At 48.7% G+C, this 10624-nt stretch overlaps 1 protein-coding gene and 1 long non-coding RNA gene across 3 annotated transcripts in view; both read right to left on the bottom strand.

Moving 5' to 3' along the window:
- The window catches only part of LOC148007856 (uncharacterized), a 112833-nt gene that overhangs the window by 89527 nt on the left and 12682 nt on the right, over window positions 1–10624 (bottom strand). The gene's annotated exons all lie outside the window — the stretch shown is intronic.
- Window positions 2942–10009, bottom strand: Zdhhc24 (zDHHC palmitoyltransferase 24). Of its 2 annotated transcripts, NM_001039100.1 has the most exons (3): window positions 9684–9984; window positions 8302–8579; window positions 3877–4857 (listed from the first exon to the last, which is right to left on the bottom strand). In NM_001039100.1, exons 1-3 carry the CDS (start codon window positions 9962–9964, stop codon window positions 4562–4564), a joined length of 855 nt encoding a protein of 284 aa, NP_001034189.1. In that variant the 5' UTR covers window positions 9965–9984; the 3' UTR covers window positions 3877–4561. The 2 variants fall into 2 exon arrangements, with proteins under 2 accessions (XP_087404175.1, NP_001034189.1); XM_087548049.1 differs by lacking the exon at window positions 8302–8579 and having other exon boundaries at window positions 2942–4857; window positions 9684–10009.

Raw genomic sequence — 10624 nt, 5'->3', positions numbered from 1 at the left:
GGTGCTCTTGAGATGCCCTGTTCTCCATGCTGTAGGTCGTGGGTACTCACTGCTTACATTGCTGTTTATATTGATTTGTGAAAGTCTCAGTAAAACTGAGAATTAGGGGTTGGGGATTTAGCTCAGTGGTAGAGGGCTTGCCTAGCAATCGCAAGGCCCTGGGCTCAGTCCCCAGCTCCGAAAAACAGAAAAAGGAAAAAAACAAAAAACAAAAAACAAAAAAATCCCTGAGAATTAACTATAACCATTTTTCAAATTTTAGATGTTTTCATGGAATTGGTACTTGCTTAGTTTTCTAATATACCACTGAAAATTCTCCCATCCAACCTCAGTTCTTTTCTTGGGACACTTCCTTCATACCTTGCTTTTCTGTAGACTTCTCTGTAAGAAAGTTCCCCTTCCTGTTATCCCAGAGTTGGATCCCCTGATTCCTGGGTTCCATGTCTTCTTTCTTATTCTGCCCTCATTGGGTAAAGCATACCCACAGGTAACTTCATTTCTGGTTGTCAGCTTGGCTACATCTGAAATGAACTATACTCCGGAAATGGAGGGCTCACCTGTGATCCAGACCTTGAGGCTGGAAGACAGGCTTTTCTGGTTTGGATCTTGAAGCATAGTGACCATGAGAAGTTTAGGCCAGGGAAGGCAATCCATGCCTTTATCCCCAGGAGACAGAGGCAAGCATATCTCTAAATTCCAACCAGCCTGAGGCGGAACAAATTCCAAGTGAAGGACAGCTTAGGTCCAGGCGTGACAGACACACCTTCTGCTGGAGGCCTACATCGGGACAGTGGAAGAAGGAAGGCTGCTTCTTTGCCTGCTTGCTTCCTTGTTACTTGCCAGCACATCAGTTGGAGCCTACTTCTTCAGGATTCCAGCTTATACAGAAGACCAGCTTAAACCCCACGTCTTGTGGGACTGAGCAACTACTAGACTCCTGGACTTGCCATCATAGCTGCCCATTGCTATGGATTGCAGCCTGTAAGTCATCCCAATAAATTCCCTTTATAGAGACATGCCATAAATTCTGTGACTCTAGAGAACCCTCACCGAGACACCACCCAAGTCTATCCCATGGCTTGTTTGGACACTGCTGGACTCAGTTCACATGTGTAACAGTTTGGGAGGTAGAACAAAGCTGGGAGTAGTTGTCCTATAGACAGCGCTCCCACGTCCTGTGCTCAGTCTGTGTTGTTGCTTCGAGATGGGGATGGGTGGACATTCCTCCTCAGGGCTGGCCTGTTGGTCTCTCTCTGGGACTCCAGGTAAGCCCAACATCTGACAAATGGTCACTCCTGAGAGGACTAAATTGATCCTAGTTTTCTTCTCTCTCCTTTAATGGTCATCTTTTTGCTTTGTTTTCTGAGAATGAGAACTTTGTGAACTTTTCTAAAGTTTCAAACTGTTTTTCTTAGTTCTCAACTCCTCTCTTCAGTCCTTATATTTTCTTATCTTTAATAAGTTTTGCTTTTATTTGTGTATGTGTGTGTGTGTAGCCTAACAGCATCTAATTAAACAAAAACTCATAATTATTTTATTGGGGGGGGTAATAGGAAGTGCTCAAGGGCTTTAGTTGATATTGAACCAGAGGCCAGAGAATGAGGTAAAAATACAGAGTCCTTCATCTGGGGTGGGGAGAGGGGGATGGCAAGGCTTTGTTTTTACACAAAAACCTGGGCCCTTTGTATGCAGAGTGTGCAGAGCCACCCACAGCCTCAGCAAAGCCCCCAAGGGGCACAGCCTGAGACTCCTGTGGTCTGACCTCACCCTCCAGGCCCAAGATTGGGTACTTTATTCTCTTTACAGTATAATTAGAATTTCATAATGAATGTATTTGATAAAACAGTCTAGCTGAGCGGGTGGCTCAGAGATGAAGCACAGTTGCTGATCTTGCAGAGGCTCTGGGCTTAGTTCCCAGCACCCACAGGGCAGGGTTCACTTGCTAGGACTCCAGTTCCAGGGCATCTGACCATTGGCACTCGGCACCCACCCGGTTTACATACATACAGGTAGACACTCATAAGCATAAAGTTTAAAACAACGTGAAGGTGCATGCTACACTGCACAGTGATCTCACCCATGCAGAGAAGCAAGAACCATAAAACTATTTTAAATTACTTTTTATTGGTATTTTGCCTGCATGTATGTGTGTGAGGGTGTCAGGTCTTGGAGTTACAGACAGTTGTGAGCTGCCATGTGGATGCTGGGAATCAAACTCTCATCCTCTGGAAGAGCAGTCCATGAGTGCTCTTTAACTGCTAAGCCATCTCTCCAGCTCCCTATAAAAATATTTTAAAGGTGGAGAGATACCTCAGTGGTTAAGAACACTGGCTGCTCTTCCAAAGGTCCCTAGTTGAATTCCCAGCAACCACACGGTGGCTCACAACCACCTATAATGAGATCTGGTGTCCTCTTCTGGCCTGCACATACATGCAGGCAGACTGCTGAATACATAATAAGTAAATAAGTCTTTTAAAAATATTTTAAATGCAAAAGGAAGCTAGGTGTGGTGGCTCACACTTCTAAGCCCAGAATTCAATGAAAGTTCAAAGCCATCCTGGGCTACATAGCTCCAGGCCAGTTTGAATGCTGTCTCCACCAAAATGGCTTTTTAGAGTAAGAATAAAGATGTTATGTTCACAAATACAGTAAAAGAACCTACAATGAGGCTTGAGAGAGCCCAGCAAGTAAAGATACCCACTGCCAAACCTGGTGACTGGAATCCAATCCCAGGTCCCCCACAGTGGGAAGAACCATGTTACCCTCTGACCTCCACACACATGCTATGTATGGCACAGTTATGCCTCTCCCATATACACAAAAGGAAAATTAATCTTTAAGGAATTAGTGCTCTTTATGTGTGCTCAACAATTTCTTCCTAAATCCTTTATAATAACATTAAAATATAAAATATAAAAATAAAATCACTCAAAAGACATGATCTGTGTCAGAAAAACAAACTTTATTGAAATATTTAAAGCTGGTGTGGTGGTGCACACGTTTCCTCCCAGTGCTTAGGAGACAGGTGGATCTCTGAGTCTGAGGCCTGCCTGGTCTGAAGAGTAATTTCTACGCTAACCACAGCTACAAAGCTACAAAGTGAAACCCTGTCTCAAAAAATAAAAATACCCACTGAGGAGACAGACCCACGTTCACGACCTGAAAAGCTGGATCTCACAGACTCTGTTTTCTCCAAGCTAACATACAGTCCACTGGGTTCCACTTCTTTCAGGGTGGGCTTTCATTGGTGAAATCTGAAGAGTGGGTTCCCAGATTGGTATGGGAGAGCAAGGGCTTCTAGGGGTGACTCCAGTGAGGGAGTGTGCCTGGGGTGGGGGTGGGGTGACTCTAGTGAGGGGAGTGTGCCTGGGGTGGGGGTAGGGTAGAAAAACGACCAGTGGAAGAAAATAGAAAATGTTTGCTTATGGTATATTCAGATCTTCGTGTGGAAAGAAAAAAGAGTACCATACCACTACATGCAGTAATTTGGACACATCTCAGAAACAATATGCCCTCCTCTTGCCTCCATGGGCACCCAGATATACATGCCCGTGCATGCACGCACATACACACACTCGTGCGCGCGCACACACACTCACACACACACACACACACACACACAGAGAGAGAGAGAGAGAGAGAGAGAGAGAGAGAGAGAGAGAGAGAGAGAGAGATTAAAATCACCCTTCACTGGTAGAGCGCTTGCCTAGGAAGCGCAAGGCCCTGGGTTCGATCCCCAGCTCCAAAAAAAAAACCAAAAAAAAAAAAAAAAAATCACCCTTCACGAACTCTGGAACGCTTGGAAGCTAGTTACTTTGGCCCTGATGTTCCCTTTCTCACTTCAACTGTGCAAAAGTAAAGCAGATTCAAAGACCTGGGTTCAAATCTAACCTCTTAGGCCAGGCATGGTAGCGAATGTCTTTAATCCCAGCACTTAGAAAGGAGAAGCCGGTGGATTTCCTTGAGTATGAGGCCAGTAAGGTCTACATTTCTACTCCACAATCTCGTCACGTGGTCTAGCAGGGCTTTTCTGTTTCTTACAGAACAAAGATCCTAACTGTGGCCCCACATACAGGTGAGCTACAAGAGCTTCCTCGAACCCTGCTGCAGACATGTTTCTGTGGAGTGCTATTCTCCAGAGCAGGTGTGGATTCTCCTTGCCTGGATCCCACCACACCCTACCAGGGCCAGAGGAGGCAGAGCCCTGGCCCAGTGGGATCTCAGTCTGTAGTCTCCAGGTCTGCCATGGGAACTGGACAACAGCAACCAAAAACAAATTGAGGGACAGGAACCTAGCAAAGATGGGGGAGGCCATGAGCCAGGTGGGCACCCTACTACGCTGTAGAGAGGCAGCCAGTCAGCCCAAGGAGACCTCTTGCCGAAAGGGCCAACTGTAGCGATGGGAGAGCCCACACTGGGCAGGTTCAAAGGAGCTGGAGCTGCCCACTACACACAGAAAGGGGCAATCTGGCCGCCCTCCTGTGGCTAGCAGGAAGCTAAAATGTTCTCAGTTCGCTCCTCTGCTCCCTTCTGCCCTGTTCAGTTCTGGTTCTACCTGGACTCAGGAAGTCACGAGACCCACATCAGTTGGAGTCTGGAAAGTGATCCCATCTCCAGGCAAAGGAGAGGCTAGAAAAGGCCAGAACCAGACTAGGGCCCAGCGAGGCCCCAGGGCTGCCTGCAGGTTGTGGCTCATGCCCAGGTCGTAGGAGTGTTGACCCCGAGCCCACTCCCACGTGGTCTGGCCCCGAAGCAGCAGCATCCCATGGAAAAGCAGCCCAGCACCGCACAGCAGCGCACCGGCCACACACGTGTCCACCACAAAAGCTAGGGCGAACTGAGCCAGAGACACTTTGCCTGTGGGAAGAAAACAGAAAGGGTCTCAGGGAAGAGTAGTTGACTGGCCTTCCCAGACCCCAATCCTGCCCTCCTTCCACCAAAGAAACTCAGGCCTCCATTCTGCAAATTCAATTACTTAGTTACACCTGGAATCTGTGTTACATAGAAAAGTATAACATTTACCATCTGGGCCTCAGTAGGCAGCTAGCGCCTGCTGAATAATTAATTGACCTTCAGAGGCCATGAAAACACTGCTAAGTGAAAGAAGCAGGGATGGAGAGATGGCTCAGTGGTAAAGAGCACTGACTACTCTTACAGAGAGGTCCTGAGTTCAATTCCCAGCAACCACATGGTGGCTCTCAACCATCTGTAATGAGATCCAATGCCCTCCTCTGGTGTGTCTGAAGACAGCTACAGTGTACTCATATACATTAAATAAATATTAAAAAAAAAAAAAGAAGGCAGGCATGAAGGGCCATGGGTTGTGGGATATGCTTTCTTTTCTGTAAGCTGTCTTGAATGGGCAAATGCATGCACAGAAAGCACATTAGTGATGGTCAAGGCTGAGGGAATTTAGGGAGATGTGAGAGGGGCTCTTACTAGACACAGCATTTCTCTTTGGAGTGAAAATGTTTTGCAATTAGAATACAGTAAAGATTGTACTATACTATATAGTAAATATAGACATTTAGTATATTTAAAAATATACAAAAATCTACCGAGTCGTACACCTCCAACTGCCTAAAATGATGTGTCTGGAATCAATAAGAGTTCTTGGTCTGAGGAAATGACTCACTTAGTAAACTGTTTGCCTTGTAAGCATGAGGCTCTAAGCTCAGATCCATAAGACCCACATAAAAGTCAGGATGTGGTGACATATGCCTGTAATTCTGGCAGTAATTGGATGGGAAGAGGACACAGGGGTATCTGGAGCCTATCAGCTAGCTGGCCTGGCCTAGTTGGCAAAGTTCCAGGCCAATGAGTTACTGCCCCAAACACTCGAACAGAAGGTGGAAGGTGCCCAAGATTGTCTTCTGACCTTCATAAGTGTGCGAGCCCGCGCGCGCGCACACACACACACACACACACACACACACACACACACACACGCACGCACGCACACACACACACCATGGCAGAAGTGTTATGCAAAAAAATACTAAGGGTTAGAGAAAATAGACCACTAATTTTTTTTTCTTTTTTTCGGAGCTGGGGACCGAACCCAGGGCCTTGCGCTTCAGGGCCTTGCGCTTGCTAGGCAAGAGCTCTACCACTGAGCTAAATCCCCAGCCCCTAGACTTCACTATTTTGATAAAAGAGAACATTCACCCAGAAGAGACTCTCCTAGGAGACAGTGGTGATGGTTTGGCAGTTTGTGGAACAGCAGACGTCTATGCAGTGGGAACCTGAAGGGAAGAGCTCCCATAACAGCAGGGCCTGCAGAGTGAGAGAAGAGGTTCCCTACACTCGATACAAGAAGGTAGAGATGGGATATCAAAGGCTGAGCTGTGGGTGATGCCACAGGCAAAACTGTGCAGAATGTGGCACTGGAAGCATCTGAACCTGCGAGGTCCCTAAAGCAAGAAGAGAGCTGGACTTTTCTAGCCTGGCTTGTGCCACCCTAGGAGGAAAGGCAGGGCGGAGACCAGGAGAATGGCAGCTATATATAAGCCTGTTCAAGTCCTTTGAAAGGAGAAGGCAAAGTAAGAAGGGGTAGGGGAACCCCCAAGAACACCAATGAAGAGAGCTGGAGCACAGGAACAGGAGTAGACAAAATAAGCAGAGGCCTCCAGATAGGGGACACCAGCTTTCAAAAGCCCTCCCACGCCTGTGGGAGAGTTGAACACAAGAACATTGTTGTTCTTTTGTTTTTGAGCCAAAAATAGCTCAGGCTCATCTATAGCTCCATATGTAACCCAGGTTACCCACAGACTCCCAATGCTCCTGTCAACCTGGGTTTCACATGGAGAATAAGATGAACCAGGGCATGGACGTGGCATTGTGTATTCTACTAGCTCTCAGCAGCCAGGGGAGGGAGGTTGAGCTAGGATGCTTGAGATGTTGGCAGGAGAGAGGCGGAAATGAAAGGCTGTAGGCTAGCTAGACCGGAGCAGTAAAGACGGGAAAGGCAAGATGAATAGTGACCCATTCTGGGTTCTGACAGGAAGTGGGTGCAGATGTGAGAGCTGAGGGAGTGAAAACGCAGGCCGAGAAATGGAAGCCAGAAGTGAGCACATGTCTGTAGGCCCAGTATTTGGAGAGCTGAGGATGCAGATTATGAGTTCAAGGCCAGCCTAGGCTACGCAGCAAGACTGTATAGAAAGCAAGGAAAGAAGGAAGAAAATAGAGAAGAAAGGAAGAGAGGATATCCAAGCAAGCCTTCTGAGCATGGGCAGTGCTGCTGGCAGTTGGTGCTCTTGGTTTCAACAGATCCTGGGGCTGAGGGGCTGTGAGCCCAAATCAGTATCTAGGGACAGTGAAGTAAGCTATAACTTCAGGAAAGAACCCAGCCTTGGAAAACACAGAACCACCGAGAAGAGCGCTAGTGCATGTATGTGTGTGTGTGTGCATGTGTGTGTGTGGGGGGGCTATTTGGGACAGAGGTAGGGTTCAACAAGATGAGGAGGCATGGTGATTTCTCAGGATGGCCAAGGAGGCTGCAGACAAAATTAATAGAAGTAATGGAAAGGTCAGGAGGAAGGGTTCAGGAAGCAAAGCCTGGAGTGTTCTGGCCAGAGGGACAAAGAATGCGCAAATCCATGGGACTTGGATCTTGGGAGGTGTCTGAGGAAAGAGGAGTACTCAACAATCCAGAACCCAGGAACTCAATCAAGTCTCCTCCCAATTCCCAAAGGGAAGCTTCCCTGCCTGTAACCCCACTGGCTCCCCACTGCCCCATCCAATCAGACCCATCTCTCACCCCAGCATTTATGGCTTTCAAGTTCTGACCCACCATTCTATTCTCTCTGTGTCCATGGGACTGCTTTCCTTCCTTTCAGGGTTTGTGTATATGCAATGGTACTTATTCCCTCCGTGTGTGTGTGTGTGTGTGTGTGTGTGTGTGTGTGTGTGTGAGAGAGAGAGAGAGAGAGAGAGAGAGAGAGAGAGAGAGAGAGAGAGAGAGTATTTGGACCATTAGGTCCATCTCCCCTAAGATAACCTTCTAGTATCCCAACAACCCATGGGCTCTCAAATGAGCCTTTCTTCCTCTGTAGTAAACCCTGGGTCCTTCTTGATTCTGGGGACCAGAACTCTGTTCTTCCCTTGGAGCACTGGATAAAGTACAGTACTTCATACTCAGCTAGGGACCAGGCTTCCCTCTCTCCTTAAATGGCCTTGCCTGGGTCCCCAAAGCATTGGCCAAGAGAACCAGCTGGACAGCACACTCCCACAGGAAGGGGCCTTGCTACCCAGCCCAGTGCAAGGGTCTCTGGCTCCCAGAAAGTTCAGAAAGCTCCCCACCTGTGAGTAGCATGAGCCAGGGCAACAGCAGGAGAGCCACTGTGTAGAGGGCTGAGTGGGCCTGCAGCAAGGCTGACAGGGCAGGGCTCAGCAGCACTGAGATGTGGAGCAGGACACCAGCAGCGTGAAGCAGGAGGCACAGAAAGGGCCGGTAATTATGGAAGCCCACACAGCGGCCCAATAGGCGACAGTGGTGGTCACGACGTAGGATACACACACGGCAGGCAGAGCAGTGCCCACTACGTGGTGGCACCTGGCTTTGGCACTGGTAACAGTAACTGCAGGGAGTGGGGGCGGGGACACAGGTCAGTGCCTCCAATAGCTCTCAAAGCCCCAGACCATGCCCAACCTCAGCCTCAGAGACCATCTTGGGAAAGCAATAACAGTCACTGCCTTTGCCAGGCACCTCCAACTAGTGTACCTCCTGTGACATGCCCATTGAAAAGCAACGTTTTCAAAGGCTTACAAGTACTTCCACCACTAACATCTCTTTCTCCCTCTCCACTCCAGTCACTGACCTTGTGGTTCTGGAATATTCTGGGCATACAGTGGCTTCTGCCTTTTCTTGTTCTGCTTCTCTCTTCCAGAAACCAGTTCAAAATTTCCCAAGTGGTTCACTCCACCACCTCAATGCTTTGTGCAAATGCCCAAGTGACTTCCACTTTGGCCACTTATTTCAGTTTTTAGTTGCAAATGGATAAGTTAGTCAATATATTTGCAGATGCTATGGCTTTTTAGTAAAATGTAAATTAATCAAGTTAATTAACAGATCCATCACCTAAAAGCCTTGTGCTGAAAACTGACCATCTATTTAAAACTGAAATTTTGTGCTGGGGAGATGGCTCAGTGGTTAAAGGCATTTGCTGCACAGGACTGATGACCTGTTCACTCTTCTGAACCCACGTGGTAGGAGAGAACCAACTCCTGAAAGTTGTCCTCCGCCTTCCACCTGTGTGCCTTGGCATGGGTGCCCGGACTCCAACACACATCGTGTATACAAGACAAAAATAATAAAAAATAACTGAAATTTGCCCTTCTTGCCTTCTTTACCCTGCTCTATTTTTTGTTTCCGTATTATCATCCTTTACCATCTATTTTATGCAATTTGCTTTTTTATTGGCAGATAATAATACTGCCCCTTCCTCACTGAAATTAACTCCATGAGGTCGGGCACCTGTTTTCACTTGAGTCCTCAGACCAGTACCTGCTCAATATCTGAATGAATAAGTAGCGGATGCCAGGTTCTAAAGGAGTTCTACGGCACTAACAACCCGGATGCTAACATCATCTGGTTTCTGACACCTCAAGTTCTGGGGTCTCTCTTGGTTCCAACGCCCCCCAAAACCCGCTTCTGCCCGGGGGCTCCCAAGTCCGACACTCACGCCCAGCCCTGGCCCAGGCCGCGGCCAGCCAGCATCACTCCTCGAATGCTGGGATCCGAACGCAGGAAGAGCCCCATGTTGCCCAGCAGATTGAGCAGCTGATAAGCAGCCAGCGCCAGTTGCAAGGCCCGGGCGAGTGGTTCCAGAGGGGGCGGCCCAGGCCCCAGTACCATCACGTAAGTCAGCTCCAGGACCACGACGGCGGCCCACAGCGCGGTGAACACCACTGGCATCCGCGCGGGGGCTCCTTCTGTGCCCCGAGCTGCCCAGGGTTCCCCCATGGTCCGATCCACCGGCTTTCGGATAGCTGGGATCCCACTGCTTCCGTATTGGGGAGGGCATAGCAGCGGACTGATGTCTGTCGCGACCAATAGGAGCTCCTCAGGGGTGCGTAGCGCTCCAGACTTACAGGGAGGGGCCACGTATACAGAGAAGTGATTGGCTAACTGACTAGATGTTCGAAATCCGGTTGGTGCCGGCGCCCAGGTGTCAAAAAGAAGCCGTCGCCGAGCAGGGGCCGCCCCCCTGGTGTGGCTTGCTGCCACTCCGAGAGGATTGAGTTGCAGCCCCCGGGGCGTCGGGGTTTCCCGGCTCAGCACATTCTCCCTTCACTGCTCTACAGCCACCCCGGTATTAATAGACCTGGCTGGCCCTATTATCTGGCCCCGAGCCCTTCCCAATGCTCGGGTGTCTCCATCACCCTAGAAAACTCCCCAAACAACTTGCTGCCTTGGTGTTATAGACTGTGAAATAGAAATAGGTGTCTGTTTCTCACGTGCAATGCTTAAAAGGGACAAACTCAGGTCCAAGGGGCAGCCTTTAGGATGGCCTGCAGCCACCACTTAGACTCCACTTTCTAGATGAGGAAACAGACAAAGTCCACGACTGTCCCAGGACCACACAGCAAGCTAACAACAGAGCTGAAATGCGAACCTGCTATC

The sequence above is a fragment of the Rattus norvegicus genome, chromosome 1, assembly GCF_021556685.1.
Source record: "Rattus norvegicus strain SHRSP/BbbUtx chromosome 1, alternate assembly SHRSP_T2T, whole genome shotgun sequence".
Taxonomy (NCBI): domain Eukaryota; kingdom Metazoa; phylum Chordata; class Mammalia; order Rodentia; family Muridae; genus Rattus; species Rattus norvegicus.
The sequence above is the reverse complement of the archived record's forward strand: the minus strand, read 5'-3'. Positions and strand labels throughout refer to the sequence as shown.

Coding starts and splice junctions, on each gene's coding strand:
- Zdhhc24 (NM_001039100.1), bottom strand. CDS start 9,964: ATGGGGGAACCCTGGGCAGCTCGGGGCACAGAAGGAGCCCCCGCGCGG. Junction 8,580..9,683: donor GGCCTGGGCCAGGGCTGGGC/GTGAGTGTCGGA, acceptor CACTCCCTGCAG/TTACTGTTACCAGTGCCAAA. Junction 4,858..8,301: donor CTGGCTCATGCTACTCACAG/GTGGGGAGCTTT, acceptor TTCTTCCCACAG/GCAAAGTGTCTCTGGCTCAG.